This window comes from Geotrypetes seraphini, chromosome 5 (genome assembly GCF_902459505.1).
Source record: "Geotrypetes seraphini chromosome 5, aGeoSer1.1, whole genome shotgun sequence".
Lineage (NCBI taxonomy): Eukaryota > Metazoa > Chordata > Amphibia > Gymnophiona > Dermophiidae > Geotrypetes > Geotrypetes seraphini.
Window position 1 is genome coordinate 67924036 of NC_047088.1, and position 21793 is coordinate 67945828.

Genomic DNA, 21793 nt, shown 5'->3' on the forward strand with positions numbered 1-21793 from the left:
ACAAGTATTGACTTTAATTGGCTTGTTATTCAAATAATTTGCATGTGCATCTTAGGAGCACTCCTAAATTTTGACACGCAAATCTAGGCACCGTCTATAGAATCCAAGGGTTGGTGCATAAATGCAAGGGAATGGTCATATGGGTAGAGCATGTGTGGGGATGCCACATGCACATGCAGTTTGCTAAATACGGTAGGTTATGTTTTATTTATTTATTTATTTATTCATTCAGTTTTCTATTCCATTCTCCCAAGGGAGCTTAGAATCATTTACATGAATTTATTCAGGTACTCAAGCATTTTTCACTGTCTGTCCCAGTGGGCTCACAATATATCTAATGTACCTGGGGCAAGGGGGGGGATTAAGAGACTTGCCCAGGGTCACAATGTGCCCTTGCTGCATTTAGAGGTCCACAGTTACATGCGCAAAGGGGCACATACCTATGAGTGCTTAGTTTCAAACTGCCCTTCATATGCACACCTGGACTTCTACAACATTTGTTAGATATGTAGCAAGTTTCAAGAGCCCCTTCTTCCTCTACCCCAACCTGAGCTCAAATTAATGACTCTATCCAGCACAAACAGACTTTTTGATAGAATCTTCTTCGAGAAGATTCAAACCGATTGTGCAAACACCCCCATCCCAATCTCACCTCGTGATTCCACATGGTTTAGGGATGTATTCTCCTTCCTGCCAGCACCACTGAGCTATACAAATTGCATCATCAGTCAGAACTTTATTATATCTAAGAGATTATTGAATTTTGGATTAGGGTTTCAGAATGGGAGGAGGATTAGGAAGAAAGGCATTGCCGGATCAGTGGTCAATATTGGTATTTATGAACAGAAAGAAAGCAACTCAGTTTTTTGGTGGGGGAATCTTTCATTAAAAATTAGAGTTAAGATGGGGGTTGGGACAGAGGCTGATGGTGAGATACATGATGCCTTTTCAGGGATAGCTCCAGCGGGCAAAATGGTAGTACTGACCCCTAATGGTAGTACTGCAGAAAAAAAAACATCTTTCCTCCTAAATTGCTAGATTTTGTTCTGCCAAGTTATTAATAGCTTTAGATTTAGATTGTAGATTTAATTACTTACCTCTTCTCAAATCTCTGCTTAAGGCAAGTTGCATTCAGAGAAATGAGATAGTTAATTTGCCTGCCAAAATGACTCACAGACTATTGTACCTGACACAGTGGAGGTTGTAGTGACCTGTCTAAGGTCACAGAGAGCATCATTGAAAGAAAAAGGATTCATCTACTGCTCTAACCACAAGGCTACCCATCCATGGGTGATTTATTATTATTATTATTATTTACATTCTTACCAGCCAGGTTATTACTGAATATTTGCCTCAATGGAGCTGGATAAAATCTGCTTAAGTCAAGCACTCAGCAGTTTCAGAAGTTTATCTCATAATCCATGTACAGCACCATTTCCCTTATCGTGAGTTAAAGGTAATATGCGAGAGATATGATCCAAGATGGAGGCTAGAGCGGTTTCTGTGCTGTGATGCTTGCGGAATCCCAATTGGTATTCGTTGAAGTGTAGAAAATTTGTCCGGATAGTTTGTTAGTGCAGTGTTGATCAATAGTGCTGCCCGATTCAGGGAAAAAAAAATTTCGATTTGATTTGGTCTGTTGAATTGAATTTTAATTCAATTCACTTTTCCCACCTTATAGGGCATTTTTTTCCAAATGTCCTGGCGGGTTTATTTTGTAGCCGCTTCACCCACCCCAGTGCCATTGCCCTCTCCAGCCCCATGCCAGCACTTTACTGTAAACAAAATACACAAAAGACTTTTCCTCTCTCTGTTAGGTCCTAGCTCACATTCGCTAACACCAGCTCAAGCAGGATACACATTTCAAATCTGACATACTGTAATCACTAAATAGAAAATAAAATTATTTTTTCTACTTTTTGTTGTCTGGTCACTTTATTATTCAAATCACATTGGTTCCAGGCTCTGGTTTCTGTTTGTCTTCTGTTAACTTGCTCACCAGGGTCTCTTGCCCATTTGACATTTTCTTCTTTCTCCATGCTCACCATTCATCTTCCATCTCTGGACCTTCCCTTCCACTGCCATGTCCAACATTTCTTTCCCACTATCTACCATCTCACTCCTCCTGCCTTGTGCCCTGGGTCAAACCTTTCTACTTTCCTCCATGCAGCATCTCTCCCTTCCTCTCTCCATTATCATGTGCAACATTTATTTCTCTTTCCCCATGCACCTCTCTCCCTGCCCTCCACCCTATGTCCAACATTTCTCCCTCTCACATCTCCATGTATGTCTCCTTCCCCTCTACCATTTGCAGGATTTCTCTTTCTCACTCCTTTTTACCTCTTTTTTGCATCTCTCCCTTCCTCTCCTTCACCCCATGCCCAACAATTCTTCCTCTCTCCTCCCATGTGCAGCAACTTTCCATCCCTCCCAACCCCCTGTTCAGCAGCTTTCTATGCCTGCAACCCCCTATGCGGCACTTTCCACTGTGAGATCTGACTAAATATCGGACCTCCTAAAGCAGCAGCAGTGGTGATGACTGGTGGGCAGAGGCAATGCTCTGAACAGGCTATTCACAGCCTGCCCGACAGAGTTCCCCTCTGCCGTATCATCAGTGACACAGGAGAGGGAAGGCCCTAGCAGGGCAGGCTCAGCGTGCCGCATATGCCCACCAGTCATCGTCACTGCTGGTGCTGCTTTACGAGGCCCTGAAGGGATGTCAGGCTCACCAGGCCTCCTCACCTGGGGGAGGGTTGGTCACTGAATCAGTGACTCTGATTCATGGGAAAAACAAATCAATTCGAATCAGGCAGCACTAGTATTTAGTACAAGTTTTAAGGAAGTATTTACCATCTTGCTCTTTATGTTCAGAATCAACAATGAAATCAATGCTTGAGCATGTACATGAGATTCAGTAGACAGTCCCCGGTTATGGAATGTTCTGAATGGCTCTCTAAGATTAAGTCAAAATCTGAAATCCTTTAAGAAATTGTTGAAAATGTATTTGTTTGTTAGAGCATTTCTTTAAATCGAGCACATTTTTCTGTCCTTGTTATATGTAATTGATTATTTGTAAAGGATTATAAGTCTTTGATGTACCCATGTTTAATCATTTCATTTTATGTCTGTGAATATTGTGATCCGCTTCGGTTTTAAGCAGAATAGACATTTTTTAAATAACTATATATAGGTGATACCTGCAGGCATAAGGGCTATTGTTGTGGTGTACAGTTGGGTACAGTAGGTTTATGGTAGATTTTAGGGGACTCACCATAAAATATTAGGGGGTTAAGTGAAATGTGTACCTGAGACCTTTTATGTTAAGTTCACTGCAGTGCCCCACTACTCTACAGCTGGGATGTCTGTATGGCCTTTTTCCTAAGAATGCTGGCCCCTCCTCTATCCTAATAGCTTGTTTGTTTTTGTTTTTCTTTGGGACTTTTTTTTTCAAAAATGGTTCAAAAAGACAAATGCACCAGGTTGTGAAAATAGGCATGTTCACCATTGGATTTTTAAACGTTTTCTGCAAATCATCCAAAATTGGATTTAGACATCATATCAAAAATGCCCCTCCACATCACTAAGAAGCCATTCCTCAAACTATAAAGAAGATATTTATTGTCAGATCTGTCAGAAGAAAAGAGCATCTTATTCCTATTGGAAGCATTGATCCACAATTTGTTTCCATTTTCTCTGAATTTCAATTATAATATGATTTCAAATATAGTAGTTCTTCCAATCTATATATATAAAATCAGAGGTATGTATGTGTGTGTGTATGTATGTGTGTGTGTGTGTGTATGTGCCGCGATCACGCAAAAACGGCATGACCGATTTGAACGAAACTTGGTATGCAGATCCCTCACTACCTGGGGTGATATGTTCTGGGGGTCTCGCGGCCCACCTGCACACGTGGGCGGAGCTACAAACAGAACATCAGATTTCACCCATTCATGTCAATGGAAAAAATGTAAAAAGCTGCCATTCTCACAGTAATTCAAAAACGGCTTGACCGATTTGAACGAAACTTGGTATGCAGATCCCTCACTACCTGGGGTGATATGTTCTGGGGGTCTCGCGGCCCACCTGCACACATGGGCGGAGCTACAAACAGAAAATCAGATTTCACCCATTCATGTCAATGGAAAAAATGTAAAAAGCTGCCATTCTCACAGCAATTCCAACTACCTGGGGTGATATGTTCTGGGGGTCTCGCGGCCCACCTGCACACGTGGGCGGAGCTACAAACAGAACATCAGATTTCACCCATTCATGTCAATGGAAAACATGTAAAAAGCTGCCATTCTCATAGTAATTCAAAAACGGCTTGACCGATTTGACCGAAACTTGGTATGCAGATCCCTCACTACCTGGGGTGATATGTTCTGGGGGTCTCGCGGCCCACCTGCACACGTGGGTGGAGCTACAAACAGAAAATCAGATTTCACCCATTCATGTCAATGGAAAAAATGTAAAAAGCTGCCATTCTCACAGTAATTCAAAAATGGCTTGACCAATTTGAACGAAACTTGGTATGCTGATTCCTCACTACCTGGGGTGATATGTTCTGGGGGTCTCGCAGCCCACCTGCACACGTGGGCGGAGCTACAAACAGAAAATCAGATTTCACCCATTCATGTCAATGGAAAAAATGTAAAAAGCTGCCATTCTCACAGTAATTCAAAACCGGCTTGACCGATTTGAACGAAAATTGGTATGCAGATCCCTCACTACCTGGGGTGATATGTTCTGGGGGTCTCTCGGCCCACAACTCTATGTTGCTTGCTCAAGGGTGGGTTCACCCAACAATTTATATGTTCTTGCTCCTGGAGGTGAAACTAAATATGTTGTTTATAATCACGTTTTGCGTTAGTTGTATTGTATTCATTTTGTCAAATATTTCACATTATAATTTGAATATTGTACTTTTTATTAAGCTGTAAAACAATAATTTCATTCACCACTATAAAGTATCTTTATTTGAATCCATTTACAGTGTTATTGCTATAATTAAATACCCGTGCAACGCCGGGGCATCAGCTAGTATCCAAATATAGCAGATCTTCAAACTTATCTTTCAGTGAAATATTTTTTCAACTTATTGTTCATCAGCTTATTCTATAATTACACAAGTAACTTTGAGGAACACCCCTGGTCTGCCCATTTCCACACCCCCTTTTAGATGCCACATGTAAAATTTAGGAGTGGATTACATGCCTAAATTTAGTCATATAAATTTAAATTAAAACCAATTAACACCAATTGCTCATTAAGAAGCCAATTATCAGTGCTATTTGGTTCATTATTCAATTAAGTTGCACTTGCAAATTGGGCCCAAGCCCAAATTTGTGTGCGCAGCTCAAAGCATCATTTATAGAATTTGGGAGTTTATGTGCAAAAACAGTTTTTTTAATTATATCCAAACTGCACTCATACTGAGATGTTAACCAGAACAATTTCAATTAAGCTTTGAAAATAAAAGTCTGAGTATTTGTACATATGCTCGATTTTTTTAGGACATAGAACAATAGCTCCAAGGGTAGAATTCTAAACAGAAATACTATGGCCTCTCTACTATATTGAGAGCAGTAAAAAAGTCTCTTGGAGCAGTTCAACTATATTGAAATATGTACCATGAAAAGAGGTCTGAATTAGCCCCTAAGTGAATCTTGCTCGCAAAATTGATTGTGATAATAAAAGAAAAACACAGGCCATCCTTTTTTTATTCTGGCTTCCTTCAGTGGGAACAATTTTTATGAATAGTGTAGGGCCATTAAGGTTAAGAGATTTTATAGATGCTTCATTTCCAGATTCTTAAGGCTGAAGTCACTGCTATAAAAAAGTTCTTTGGAATTTACACTTGTAATAAACTTACAAATAATTGCAAACAAAAATGTCTAATCTGGGGAACTGTTAAGGTATATTTCACTACTGTTCAGCACTATGTTCGGGACAGCTCCTCTGGTACAAAACTGAAAGCTTGCCTCATCAAAATTCTACTTCAGATTTTTGTAATAAGCTGAAAATTGCAGACAAATAGAAATACAATGCCACATGCATGGGACCTTGCATCTTTCCTTATTTCTATCACTTTAAACCAAGTTTCAGCTGACAAGTCCATGTAGCCAAAGTTGGGTGCAGGAATCTGCTCTAAGCTCTATTCTATAAAGGGTGTTCAGCCCGAAGTCCCCTTTTAAAACAGAGAAGAGTGATATTTCTGGAATCCAGTAGATTTCAGGACCCGAGGCAACATGGATTCACTAGAGGCAGGTCTTGTCAGACAAATCTGATCAATTTCTTTAACTGGGTGACCAGAGAATTGGATAGAGGGAGAGTGCTAGATGTGGTGTATTTAGATTTTAGCAAAGCCTTTGACAGTGTTCCACAAAGGCGTCTAATAAATAAACTGAGTGCCTTTGGTATGGGCACCAAATTGATAAACTGGATGAGTAGAAGGCAACAGAGAGTAGTAGTCCATCAGGATCGCACTGAAGAAAGGGATGTTACCAGTGGTGTGCCTCAAGGTTCGGTTCTTGGGCCTGTTCTTTTTAACATTTGTATAAGCGATATTGCTGAAGGGCTGGCTGGTAATATTTGCCTCTTTGTGGATAATACCAAAATCTGCAATGGAATAGACACCCTGAGGACCCACTGAAGCTTGTAAAATAGTCTGAAATTTGGCAGTTAAGACTTACTGCTAAGAAATGCAAGGTCATGCATTTGGGCTGGTCTCAGGGCTCTGGTGTTTGACCTGGGGGCCACTGCGAGAGTTGACTGCTGGACACGATGGACCAGTCCGACCCAGCAGCAGCAAATTCTTATGTTCTTATAAGGAGACCAGAATTAAATGCAATGCTCCAGGTGAGGTCACACCATGGAGCGATACATATGCATTATAATATTGTTAGGCTTGTTAACCATCCCTTTTAAAAATAATTTCTAGCATCATGTTTGCTTTTTTGGCCACCGCCACCGCACATTGAGTGGAAGGTTTTATCATACTGTCTACAATGACACCTAGATCTTTTTCTTGGGTGCTAACCCCTAAGATATCTTTAGATTTTCCCTTAGTATGAGGTTTCTCTGTGGAATAATGTTTGTTAACTGGTTGTCCTTATTGTTACTTCATACTCATATTTAGAGACATTACAATGGTTGCCAATTAAAGCGGGATAAGATTTAAAATTGATTTACTAGTGTATAACATTTTGGGGATTTGGGGGGAGACTCCAGATTTGAAATCATTCATTTCTTTTTATGAACCAGTTTGTCTGCTTTGGTAATAGGATAAAAACCTGGCATTTTCTCTTCATATGCTTTCACAGTTCTGTGACTTAAGCCACGTTTTTCTGCAATTGCACACAGTCCCTGTGGAACTCATTGCCACAGCATCTTAAAAATGAATCAAATTTGTTGACTTTGAGGAAAAAGTTAAAGTGCTTTTATTTTCACAAGCTACTGCTTCATAGAAAAATAACTCTACTTGTCTCCAAGTGATATTGAAAGCTATTTAAATGAGCAGCACTTGGATGCGGTGAACCATCAATATTCAGTGGCATTTATCCAGGCAGTGCCACTGACATTTGGCATAAAACAGCCATTTTTGAGCCAGGCTGCACAAAGGCATTACAGGAGCAGAGTCATGGAGAAACTGGAAGTTATGGGGTGCTGGCAATATTCAGCTAACTGGAAGAATTTAGGTCTGTTTTTATGCATCTTAAATTTGAACAGTTAACTTTGTGGGGGCCAGCACTGCATATTGGTCAGAATATGCACACCATAAAAAGTTGCTTTCTGCTCCAATCCCCCGCCCCCCCCACACACACACACACACTTCCACTGCTCCAGTCCTAATCACTCCAGTAGTACCATCATCTTGCAGCAGCCATTTTGTATAGGCTGCCACTAGAAGCAGAAGCGAGTGGGATTTGCTCCTATTCCATTTGCACCAATGGACCACCAGAGAATTTACATAAGCCTAGGGGAGTGTTGGAAGGGGAATCTGGAACTGTTGGAGGATGCGAAGAGGTTGTAGACTTTGCTGGGGGGTATGAGAGAGTCTGGGCCTCACCAGGTGAGAGATCAGAAACAGAGTAGCAGGAGAGCATAGGATCGAAAAAGCAGAAGGCACTTTTGACTGTTATACAGGTCTTGGATGATATTCAGTTGGAGCTCAGCTGAAACATTTGCCAGGACTTATATGTTCTGGTGGCCAGTGCATCTTCAATTAACCTCAAATATTCAGTACTGGTGGCTGGATATGGCCAAGCACTGAATATCCAGGACTAATTCTGGTTGCGGTGGTCAGCATTTTTAAAAATGCTGATTACTGTGGGCTGAATATTGACTGGATCTGTGTTTTAACAATATGGGTTGTTTGATTTTATGTTATAAAAGGAAGCACTGTGGGGCTCATAACCCAAAAAAAAACCATTCAAAAAGTGGCCTAAGTCAGTAAAACCAGCTTAGGCCATTACCCTGCCTCTGAACGCCTAGAGTGAAACGAGGCATTTTTGGAGGAGGTGAAAGGGCAGGAGGTGGGCCGACCTATACTTAGTCGTCTGGCAGCCATAACCAAAAAGGGTTGACAGGTTGCCAGACGGAACTTATACGTTTTGACTTAGACCAAGTCAAAACAGGCATAAGTTCCAGCCCAGTCAACCTGTCCACCCCCCACCGCAACAATTGTGAATCCTTGGTTTGCGGCAGTTTGGGCGGGGGGAATCGCGATCACGGCAGGAGAGTTTAGGCATCTCTCGTGCCATTATCGTTGCGGTGGTGTTCCCAGGGTTTTGTAACCAGTGTTGTTTTTGACAGACGCCGGTTACAGAATCCTGCTTTTAGGTAGACTGTCCCCTCCTTCGCCTAAAAGGTTTTGTTTTGGGCGTTTGGGACTTGGGTGATTTTTTTGGTTGGGAATGTGTTTTAAGGTTAGACGTAGTGGTGGTCTGGGTGATTAAACTGCTGAACGTAGAGACGGGCCATTCTCAAAAAAAACCCTCATTTTGGATATTTTTTTGAGAAGGGACATTTCTCTGCTGCCTACTTTCAGTGTTTAGGGACTTAGGCCAAAAGGGGACTTACCGTACTTCCCCGCATATAGGCCACCCCAGTGTATAAGCTGCAAAAAAATGCCTATACATGTTTTTAAACTCTTAGATAAGCCGCCCCATGTAACAAGCCACCTGTTCTGATGGCAGAAAAAAGATTTTTAGGTTCTAAACCACCTCTTTCATTAGCACATTGCCATTAGTTTAAAAAATGGAAAATCAACCATTGTACTGTTGTGGTGAAAATGACCATAGCACGCAGGAAAACCCCCCACATAAGGTCACTCTATGGCCACCTTTTACTGCAGCTTAGTATAAGGACTGCAAAGAATATCATAAAATGTCTGAGGTTTGAAGATTAATTCACACTCCCTTTCCTTATTCTGTATGAGCTTCCCTCCTCCCATGTTAAGCTCTGCCACCTTCCCCACTATTCTGTTTGGGGTGGTTTGGTTTCTTTTTTGTAAAATTCTCTACCCATTCCCTATAAATGCATCCGATTGCCTGATATTACATCACTATATGCTAATCCCGTTTTCACCTCCCCATGCATAATTAGGCCCTCTGTAGCATCACCATCTCCTTTATTTGCTTTTATGGCAGCAATTAGATAAATCTCTGGAATTTTATGTGACTGTTTAAAATTTCTTAGATGGTTAAAGTCCTCTGGCTTTCATTCTCCCTACACAATCAAGTTTAATTCAAATTGATCTATACTGTTTGATTACATTATTCTCTGTACTATGTCTGAAATTATATACTATAAGCTCCAATTGACCCTATATTTTTAATGTACTGTCATGAAATTCCGCCTCTAATCTAGGGAAATATTTTGCAGTGGCTTCTTTTTTTTCTGTAGGGTTAATTAGTAGCTCAACTTTCAATGCAAGATAGAGTCAAGGCTCTTAGGCCCCCTTTTACAAAGCCACACAGCCAAGTGCCATGCTGCAAATGCTCCAACACTCATTTAATCCTATGGGCATTGGAGCATTTACCACTCTGGCCTACAATGCTGGCTTTTTGTAAAAGACGGGGGTTAGTCAAGTAAAATTACTGGTTGTTGAATGCGAGTATGTTAGAACATCTTTGAAAAAAGAGCTGACCTGTAGAGATACTCCACTTACCTGTGAAGATACTCTCCAGGGATAGAATGGAGGTGGAGCTGGGAGTTACCTAAGCATCACTGATATTCATAAGCAGGACCACACATGTAACACTCCTGACTTTCCCTGATAGCTAGCCAAGCACCAGCATTGTATATTGGCAGTACCCAAGCTCTGAGCTCTGCTGAAGACCTAGACATTCAGGCCCCAATTCTATAAAAGATGCCTACATTAGGCACCTAGATCAGCATGTCAAATCAATCTAAGCACCTAGCTTAATTTTTTTCCATGAAATTTTATTGATTTTTCATAAAGAAATACAATAAAGTAATGATAACCATAACAATAACGAGAGGTTAATGAGATACCAGGTACATTACTATCAGGAGATCAGTACACATCATAAAAATATATTTTCTGCATTTAAGAGTACTTTTACAGGAAAGGAAACTGTGGTTATGGATATATTCTGAGACAACTTTATGAGATATGATTCGGAAGTATATTCAAGTAGAATTGCAAAGGAGACCAATGTTTGTTAAAGGAAATTGTAATACTAAATTTTTTAGCAAGCACCATTAAAAACCAATTTGAAAAAATAATTTGCCAGTAGGCACCTAATTCAGTAGGTGCCTACCCACCTCATGGTAAATGTCTACACCGATGAGTCTACTGGTGTCTACATGGAAAGTAGGCATGGTTAGGGGTGGATTTGAGGTGAAATTTGGGTGTGGAATGACTTAAGCGCCACTAGGCACCTACCTTAGGTACAATCATTTAGGCCAAGAAAACCCTTGCCTAAGGATTCAATGCCGAGTGGTGCTTACGAACACTTAAGTACCACAAGGCATGATTCTATAAATGGCACCTAGTGACTGATTGCCAAGCGTACCAATTGGCACCTAGGAGTCAGTTGCTGTTTATAGAATCACGCCTCAGCACAGATAAGGGCTAACACTGAATATCTAGATCTACAGTAATTCAGCCCATGGCAGCCAGCATTTTAGAAAACACTGACAACCATAGCCTGAATATTGACCCCCATAGGGCCTGATATTCAAAGTGATTTAGCTGACCACTGACCAGCTAATTTTCAGTGGCACTTAACCAGCTAAGTGATGCTGAATATTGCGGTTAGCGCTGAACACAAAGTGGCTATGGAGGGGGCATTCCGGGGGCGGAGTCAGCATTTGTCTGCTTAAGTGCTGCTATTCAGCTCTTAAGAGGCCAAGTATACCAAATAAACAGGACCGCAGAAAAATCTGTCCTATTTTTATGAGGTAACCCATTGGCGCTTAAGTGATGAATAGCAACTTAAGCAGCTATGTGTTAGCTGGCTTAAAAATAACCAAATATTCAAAGCCGAAGCCCGCACAGGTCCTGGCATTGAAAATCTGAGAATCGGCTGAATATTGGTCCTATAATTGTTAATGCTGCCTTGATTTTTCTCATCCGATTGGATGTGTTAATATTTTAAAAATAGAAAGTGGCATAACAAAACCAACCCCAGAAGCTGGTGCAGGGACCATCTGTTCTGCACCAAATAAACCCAAGGTCAAAGACACCAGTAGAAAATAAAGAAATCATTTAGGCTATCATTGATTATTCTACTGGTATAGGGTTTGATGCTTTTAGTATAAACATTCATAACAAACTCAGTAATAAGCTCTCATCAACAATCTCCATAACTTTTCAACCTCTGAAAATGAGGAGCAGAAGCTTAGCAGAATTTAAGCAGAACATTTAAACAAAAAACCAATTGGGGCCCCCATTCAAGCATCCTTACTCTCCTCTTTCCTAACTTTTCCTTTTATCTTAAGGGAAAGAAGGACCATCTGGACTGAGGGGCACTCCAAGGATTATTATGTTGGGCCATTGATCTTACAGCTTCTAACAGAGTAGTTGCTTTAATGCAGATCAGATATGCTAATCTAAATGTAACTATATTTGTTTTCTTTCAGTCTCCAAAATCTGCTTTCATAAGTGCAGCCAAAAAGGCGAAGCTGAGGTCCAATCCAGTCAAAGTTCGATTTTCAGAACAGGTCAAAGTTGGTGAGACAGATCCAGTAAGCTCCGACCTTTACTGTTAAGCATTGTATGTGCTTTTGAGCCCTATTGGACACAGACCATAAATATAAACATTCAGGTTGTGCGCTCAGCTCTGATGGCGTTTTAGAAAATGATGTGCTGTGCCTTTCAGTAGATGTATACAACTCAGTGGGAGCTATTCCCTGTATATGTGCATTCCCTTTGTAGCTCTGAGTCTTTGTAGATTGGAGCCCTATTCATACCCTTAAAAATCTGTACATGGTATGGATATCCAAGCATAATAAGTATTTACACAATATAAATACATAACATAAGCTTTGCTATACTGCGACAGATCAAAAGCCCACCTGTTTCCAAGAATAGGCAATCCAGATCACAAGTACCTGGCAAACTCCCAAGAGAGTAAAACAGATTTTATGCTGCTTATCATAGCAGTGGATTTCCCCAAATCTATCTTAACTATGGCTTGTGGATTTTTCTTTTAGGAAATTATCCAAATGTTTTTAAACTCTGCTAATCCAATTGCGTTTACCACATTCTTTGGCAATGAATTCTAGAGTTTAACTGCACATTGAGTGAAGAAGTATTTTGTTCTAAATTTGCTACTTAGTAGCTTCAATCATGCCCGCTAATCCTTGTATTTTTTAAAAGAGCACATGTATGTGATATATATGAGTAACTGGCTCTATTTATATGTGGGTATGTTTCTAAAATAATGACCTTTGGGGCACCTCCATTTGGGTACCCAGAGGATGCGAGTTACAACCCTGTTCTATAATGGAACCTGGATGCCCAGATTCTCTTATAGAATACTAGCATAATGTGTACCTGTTTACATGCTTCCAGTTAACACCATTTGTAGAGCTAATGCCAGTACCTAAATGAGGCAGGGATATGTGTAACTTATAGAATTCTGTAAGTTATGGAAGTAATTGGAAGCCCCATTCATTCTGCGCCCCTGTGTACACTCCCTTTGCAAATATATACTATGTAAGTTAAACGATTATTTACAGAATAGTACTTAGGCACCCCAGTATTATTTAATTGCTACTATTCTAGACATTAACGCGTGCTAAGGGCACATAAATATGGGCACCTAGATTATAGAAATTACCTTTATTTGTTTTCAACATATCTTTTATTTACTGACATTTCTAATTAGATCAGAAATCATCTTTATGGAAATGAAGAATGACCTTGAGATTTACAGATCTGGTTTCTGGATTACCATATTGAATATGCATGAGATAGACTGGTGATCCAGTATATGCAGATTTATCTCATGCATGTTTATTAGGGATAATCTAAAAAAAAAAAAAAAAACCAGTTAAGTACTGATCTAGATGAAAGGGCAGTGTATTAGCCAGAGTTCAACTTTTGAGGTCTGGCATTAAGTGATCAGGGACATAAAAACATAAGAAGCCATGCTAAGTCAGACCAAGATCCATTGAACCACATCCTATCCCAAACAGTGTCAATCCAGATCACAAGTACCTGGGAAATTCTAAAATGTAGACCTATTTTCCTTAGTGCCTTTCCAGGAATGAACAATGGCTCTCCCAAGTCAATATGGCCATTCATGTATGGATTTGTGCTCCAGGAACTTGTTCAATCCTCTTTTGACTCCTTCTGTGTTGGTCACCTCACTCCATCCTCCAGCATCACAGCTTAATTATGTGCTACCTAATTAACCCCCCTCCCTTTTACAAAACCGTGATAGCGTTTTTTTAGCGCAGGCCAGTACGCTGAATGCTCCGCGCTGCTCCCTATACTCATAAAGTTCCTATGAGCGTCGGGAGCGGCACGGAACATTCAGCATGCCGGCCTTTCTAAAAACTTCTATTGTGGTTTTATAAAAAGGAGGGGCATGTGTTTTCAGTCTATCGGTCATTAGTTTCATGGAGTGTCCTCTTGTTTTGTATTGTTTTACAGGTTAAACAATCAATCCCTATCTATCCATTCCACCATATTCATAATTTTATAAACTTCAACCATATCTCCTCTAAGCTGAAAAACCCTGTTTAGCCTCTGTCCGTAAGAAATGTTCCATTTATGCTGTTTTTGCAGTCCTCTGAACTTTTTCTACTTTGGTATATTGATTTAGAATGGGGCTACCAGAACTGCATGCTGTTCTTAAGCTGCAGGCACACTAGGGACCTATAGAGGGGTATAATGACATTCTTGGTTTTGTTCACCATCCCTTTTTAGAATAATCCTTAATATCCTATTTGCATTTTTGCAGTCACAAGGGCTGAAAATTTCAGCTAACCACAATGGGGACGATTTTCAAACTGTGGGAGGCAGCCCAGGTATCCCCTGCGTTTGGCAGCAAACCTGAAAATTCAATGCTTGGGCTATATCCCACTACCTATCTTTGGGGGCACTCCACTGGCCATTCTGCCCTATCAGTTTTCTGTGTTTTAGACAGTCTGTAATTCTGAAAAGGCCACTGCCTCAATCTTATAACTCTTTAATTCCCTAATGAGCCTCTCATGAGGGACTTTGACAAATGCCTTTTGAAAATCGAAATACACTATATCAACCAGTTCACCATGATGCATTTGTTTGTTTAGACCTTCAAAAAAATCTAATAAATTGGTAAGGCAAGATTTGCCATTGCTGAACCCATTCTGACTCATTCCCATTAAGCTATGTCTATCTATACGGTCAGTAATTTATTTCAGCCATTTTCCCAGCACCAGTGTCGGGATCATAAGTCTAAAGTTTCCTGGATCACTCTGGTGCCCTTTTAAAAAATGATGTTAAAATGGGCTACCTTCCAATCTTCATGTGGCCATTTTGAATGATAAGTTACAGATTACTAGTAACAGTTCTTTCAGAACTCTGGGGTAGCTGCTGGAGCTTTATCTTTGCATATTTGGACAGATCTTAGAGACTCTTTTACTAATGCTTAGTATGTGCTAAGGGACATTGGATAGATGGATTATGCCACCAAGTCAGCCACTGACTCATGGCAATACACACAGTAAGGAATCCAGCCTGTGATGTTTTATGGCAGAGTATAGGGTTGGTTTGTCAGTGCTCCACTATGTTACTGATGCCCAACATAGGGCCCCTTGGCCTACAGCATCTGGTACTCCAAGATGGTCTCCCATCCAGGTACTAGCGAGGCCTGACCCTATTTAACTTCCAGTAGTAAGAGCAGACATACTCAGGGCAGCCAGGCCATAAGCACTAAGGGATATTGGCACAGGCTAAATGCTGTGCATCTAATTGTATACATTTGGGCCATATGGTATTTAGCACATGCTAAAGTCCAATAATGCACACTAAGCTTTAGTAAAAAGGCCTCTTATTTGGAAAATTTGTGTATAATCTAATGATCTACTGCAAATCTCTTGATAGGAATATACCAATATCCAGAGATTTCTATGGACCTACAGGAGATGGAGGCATTGGCCCTTATTTTAGAAGTATCTTCAAATGTAAACAGCATCACTTAGCTTATAGATCATATACAAGTGCAAATAGAAATTTCACCAAGCCACTGTTTATGCATATAGATCCCAGGGATGCATAGCTTTCTAGGAGGCATATTAGATCCACAAACCAGACATATCAGCTTATGCATCGCACCAAGACAGTGCAAATGCCAGTAAAGGGGCAGATGCACAACACTGACCTCACTCCCACCCCATCCCAATCCTCCCTGATAGCATTGATCCTTTTACTCCTTGGATCTCTCCCATTGACCCCCCCCTCCCTCCCCACCAGCCACCTAAGAGTAAGCTGCCAAATAAGGTGAATCCTAGCACTAATACTACAAGGGTTAACCAGTGACGTTTTGAACCCCAGCACCTACAGGGCAGAACATCCAGTGATTGCTCCTTCCTCCACCACAAGCCAAGGAGAGTGCCAGGGTAGGACTGGGGAAGGTGTATTTTTCTCTCAGGTGTGGGGGATCAGGTGAGGAGTCTTGTGTTCTCAGAGGTAAGGGATCAGGAATGGGAAGGGTTGATGCTGTTAGGGGGATTGAAGGTGTAGGGTGGGGTGGTGATTTGTGTTGGAACAGTGATTTTAAAAGCAGAAATGATATAGACACAGGGGGGCCTGGGATGAGGAACCCTCCATATCTGTAGCACCCCACTAAATGGTTGGCGGGGATGTCATAGTCCTGCCAGCCAATGCAATTCAAGGTCCAAGCCACTCAACACCTCCTTGTGCTGCTGTAATCAAAAGCAGCATGCCTCCAGCCACCATCACTGGGACTTGTACAAGAACCAAGCATGCTTGGGGAGTCCTGGAGCCGATAGTTGAAGGCATGCCACCGGTTTCTGATTACAGTAGCAGCACAAGAAGGTGTGGGCTTGGACCCTGAATTTCTTTGGCTGGTGGGGCTTCGGCATCCCCATCAACAAAGGTATTTGGGCATCCCTCCTGCCGGTGACCTACAGGGGGGAGGGGGGGTCCAGCAGAGGGATTGGGCATCCCTCCTGCTGGTGATATACGAGTGGGGGTTCCAGCAGGAAGGACTGGGCATCCCTCCTGCTGGTAGTGTTCGCGGGAGGTGGGGATGGTTTGCCGCTAAACTTATCGCAGCAGGGAGATCCCTTGCTGCAATAAGCTCAGCGGCAACCCAATTCTCTAACCAGCGTCCATAACATGGATGTTGGTTAAAAAATCTGGTTCTTTTTAAGCGGGCATAGGCACAACGTCTCATCCTATACAGAATCCGGGCCTTAGTGCCTGCCACTAAACCAGCTATGTCGCATTATTTATTCCATTAAGTGTGGTTAAATCAGACTCTAGAAATAGCAGTCCTATCTTAAACCACTGCAACAAAACCAATCAGCTGCTGAATACTGACTTAACTGGTCAAGTGTTTAACAGCTCCCCAAAAAAATAGATATTGAATGCTGTTACCAGAAATGGCCCAACATTGAACATCCAGTTTTAACACCGGCACCAGACAGTCAAAGCTCTACCTACCACTAGCTGAATATCAACCACACTAGGTATCGCTTTGGCCCTACAAGGTTCACAATTTAAAGGGTTTGGGGTTTTGTTTTGTTTTTTTAATTCTTTATTCATTTTCAAACTTAGAATAAGTGTGACAAATGTTCAAACAAATTAACAATAAATATATCACTTAATAATCAGCAATGATACAAATCATAAACTCTTATCACGCCCCCCCCTTTTCCTAACATACGATCAAATATCTTGTAGAATATGTAATAATAAAAATAACCCCCCTCTCCCCTTTTTAAAGGGAGAGTTGAATCTGGGTCTCCTGGTTTACAGTCCACTGCATTGACCACTAGGCTACTCTTTAGATCTGCTTGCTGCTGTGTTCAGAATGCCCATAATACCTGATATTCTCAGGGAGCCTGGTTTCCCTGCTTTATTGTCACTTTCTAAGATGAGGAAGGGGGGCAGTAACCACTAGGGGATTCATAAGGGATCATGCCTTAATCCCTCTAGTGGTTAGCTGCTCAATCAGAGCACCTTATTGTACCTTGGACACGATTGAAACAGGTTTAAATAAAAACATCCTTCTTTTCAGACTAGAACATTTTTCCATTTGATATTGTTGTTGAACATTCCAATTTTAGACCCTCCCTAGGCCTGCCCAAAACATGCCCACAACACACCCCCTTGCTATTTAAATGCACCACAGTTTAGAGCATCCAAATTCTGCTGTTCCAAAATTACAATTTGGGTGTTTTGACCATTTTCAGATGTCCATGTGCTTTGAAAATGAGCACTATAAACATCTTTGTAACTGTGTTCCCTCCATTTATGTTATCCACTTGTGCATTCTGATCTGGACATTTCAGTTCCTATGTCTATGTTCTATCTGAAATGGGGCTCATACAGTTAACTAATTATACAATTGTTCATCTACTACAAAATCCCAATTTAAGAACAAACAACACAACTGACTAGCTTCATACAATATCCAATGTAATAAAATAGCATGAACACAATATATTTGTAAATCCTGTGGCTCAATAGTGCAGTTACATTTGATATGTGAAACTGGATTATGCTACTGTATCATTAAGAATATATGGGTGCTGGATGTTTAATTGTTCTTGAGTCCCACCATCTTTAAAGCTAAAGGTTGCAAATGGATAAGATGTTTTATGCACACATCATGTAAGCTGAAATAGAGACTGATCTGCCTGAGAACAATCAATAAATCTTCATTTATTTATTTATTTAAAAAAATTATATACGCATATTATCTATACGGTTTACATAATTACAGTCATAAACGTTAGACAGACAAACATTTGAACTAGTTACAAACACTATACCATAAAATTTGATCATTAATCAGATAATACATTAGCAGATACTTACATTATGTAAAATCTCAGCTCAGAAAGGCACTTACAAACAATTGTATCTTCAACATTTTCTTAAAACCCATTCTGGCAGTGCAAAATTGCAGAAGACCTGGCAGAGCATTCCAAAGTCTCGCACCTCCCACCGATAACATAGCCGCATCAATCCTGGAATGAGAGATTACCATCCTCAAGGAACCCCTCCTATGTGTTAGGGAGTGGGACCAAGGCACAGTCTACCTGCAAAGTGGTCTGAGGGCTATGGAAGGAGGGGGAGAGACACTGCTTCACTGGATCAGTCCCTAGGACCAAGCACATGTCCTGACCTTAATGGCCATCCTTTCTACACATCTTCCTATTTATTTTTTTTTGTTGAAGTTGTCATTGCTGGTTAAAAGGGGTGCCCAACACAATTAATTTGGGACCCATGTAAGAAGACCAGTCACCAAGGACATGCACTACATGTAATTTACTTAGATTTCTGTAAAACCTTTGACACGGTTCTTCATAGAAGGCTCTTAAACTCTGTGGGCTGAAGTTAGAACCCAGTAGTGAACTGGATTAGAAACTGGTTGACGAACAGATGCCAGAGGGTGGTAGTTAATGGAATTTGCTCAGAGGAGGGAAAGGTGAGTAGTGGATTGTCTCAGGGATCAGTGCTTTGATCGATTCTGTTCAATATGTTTGTGAGCGACATTGCTGAAGGGTTAGAAGGTAAGGTTAGCCTTTTTGTGGATGGTACCAAGATTTGTAAGAGTGGACACCCCAGAGGGAGTGGCAAACATGAAAAAGGATCTGCAAAAGTTAGAAGAATGGTCTAACATCTGGCAACTAAAATTCAATGCGAAGAAGTGCAGAGTGATGCATTTGGGGAGTAGATATCTGAGGGAACCATATGTGCTGGGAGGTGAGAGGCTGATAAGCACTGACAGAGATAGGGACCTTGGGGTGACTGTGTCTGAGGATCTAAAGGCATCTAAACAGTGTGATAAGGCGGTGGCTGTAGCCAGAAGGATGCTAGGCTGTATAGAAAGAGGAATAACCAGCAGAAGAAGGGAGGTGTCGATGCACCTATATTGTATAGGTAATTGGTGAGGCCACACTTGGAGTATTGTGTTCAGTTTTGGAGGCTATATCTGGTGAAGGATATAAAAAGACTTGAAATGGTCCAGAGAAAGGTGACAAAAATGGTAAGGGGTTTGAACCAAAAGAAGTATTAGAAGAGACTGGAAGACCTAAATATGTATACTCTGGAGGAGAGGAGGGATAGGGGAGATATGATACAGAATTTAAATACTTGAAAGTTATTAATATAGAATCAAATCTTTTCCAGAGAAGAGAAAATGGTAAAACTAGAAGGCATAATTTGAGGTTGCAGGGAGGAAGATTCAGGAGCAATGTTAGGAAGTTATTTTTCACGGAGAGGGTGGTAGATGCCTGGAATGCCCTCCCAAGGGAAGTGATGAAGTAGAAAATGGTGATGGAATTCAAAAGAGTGTGGGATAAACATAGAGGATCTCTAATTAGAAAATGAAGGATGTAAATTAAAGAACTAAGGCTGGTACTGGCAGACTTGCACAGTCTTGTCCCATATGTGGTGATTTGGTGTAGGATGGGCTGGGGAGGGCATCAATGGGAACTCCACTAACTTGGAACATGAGGATGTTACTGGCCAGACTTTATGGTAGATATCCTGCAAACATGATGGGTGGATAGACTGGAGTGAGCTTGGACAGCAACTTTAGCATTTGGAACCTAGGACAATACCAGGTGGACTTTACAGTCTATGACCCAGAAATATCAAAGAAAAGACAAGTTAATTTAATCATGTATTTTTAATGGGCATAACTAATGGGCATAACTAATGGGCAGACTGAATGGACCGTTCAGGACTTTATCACTTACTATGTTACTATGTTACCTACACAGGAAACTTCACATACCATCTATTGGAGACTGATAAAATTCGGATTGGTGGTAGACAGCACAGGATACTTAAATGTTGATGTCACTAGTTAGTAATTCTGATTTTCTATCTGCTGATTGAAAGCAATCCTTTATATCTGGACTGGTCTTGAGAAATGCTAAGAAATATAGGTGTTGAATGATTAATTGTTCTTGAGTCTCACCATTTTGGAGTTAAAGGTTGCATATCCATAAGATGTTGCATATGGAGACAAGATGTCCTGCAAGTGGAAGGAGATACTCATCTGCCTGAGAACAATCAATAAACTGTACAACAAATTCTCTTTATTACTGTAGAAATCTAATACAAAGGCAGAAATATTTAACCACTGCATTCTGTCTCTTTTGGGTAATCATATGCTATCTCTCTATATTCTTCTTTCTATTGCTCTTTTCTTTTCAGATATTTCTTTTTCTTCACTACTATACATTTTTATTACTTGAGATAAGAAAGGTAAATAACATAACAGAAAATTGTATCTTCTTATTCTTCTTCTTTCTTATGAAAGAGAGGTAAAAACTTTCTCCTCTTGTGTCCCATTCCTCACCCCTCTTTCATTTTCCATTTTACCAGGACATGTTGAAAAAAGAAGCTCTTCTCCTTATCCCCAATGTATTGAAAGTGTTCTTAGAGAATGGGCAGATCAAGTCATTCACCTTCGATGGTCGAACAACTGTGAAAGTAAGATGTCTTCTTCTGACTTTTTATAATAATTTTTAGATTGGTCCTTTATTCCATAAGATGAAACTTGTGTTTTGTTTTTGCTTTTACACATTTGGGTTGCAGCTTAGTTGAAACCGCCTTCTATTGCAAGTATAATACCATAGGCCCTTCATTTTCAGTTAGAGGTTTATTTTCAGTGGGTTTAATATTTAAAAAGATTTGTGCAGACAGCTTTGATGCATAATCTTTATTTTACTATTTACCCTGGTTATACTCGTAAAGAGCTCAATGCTCAAAGCCTAAACAGCCAGGAGAGACTTCTAGCCATTTAAATTATCTGTCTGGGGATAACCAACTATTTTCAGTGCAGTGGCGTACCTAGGGTATGTGGCACCCGGGGCCCATCATTTTTTGACACCCCCCCCCCATGTAAAAAAATATTTTTTGTAATGACCATGAAACGGAATAAATGATCAGAATAGAAACAGGCAGTGAAAATTTTCTTATATTCCAAACATAACATAACATAAATTATGTCTGAATTGTCATGACATCAGAAGTACATATGGAGTAGTTGCAGGTGATGCTTGGGTCAGTTCCTATTGTGTTAGTTCGATTTTATGTGTTTTTTGAATAGAAGAGTTTTTA

At 40.6% G+C, this 21793-nt stretch overlaps 1 protein-coding gene across 3 annotated transcripts in view; it reads left to right on the forward strand.

Annotated features, from left to right (window-relative positions):
- The window catches only part of FRMPD3 (FERM and PDZ domain containing 3), a 496827-nt gene that overhangs the window by 369501 nt on the left and 105533 nt on the right, over window positions 1-21793 (forward strand). For all 3 annotated transcript variants that reach the window (XM_033945378.1, XM_033945380.1, XM_033945379.1), the window contains 2 exons: window positions 12115-12219; window positions 21056-21163. In XM_033945378.1, the coding sequence (XP_033801269.1) occupies window positions 12115-12219; window positions 21056-21163 (213 nt within the window). The remainder of the gene's footprint in view (window positions 1-12114; window positions 12220-21055; window positions 21164-21793) is intronic.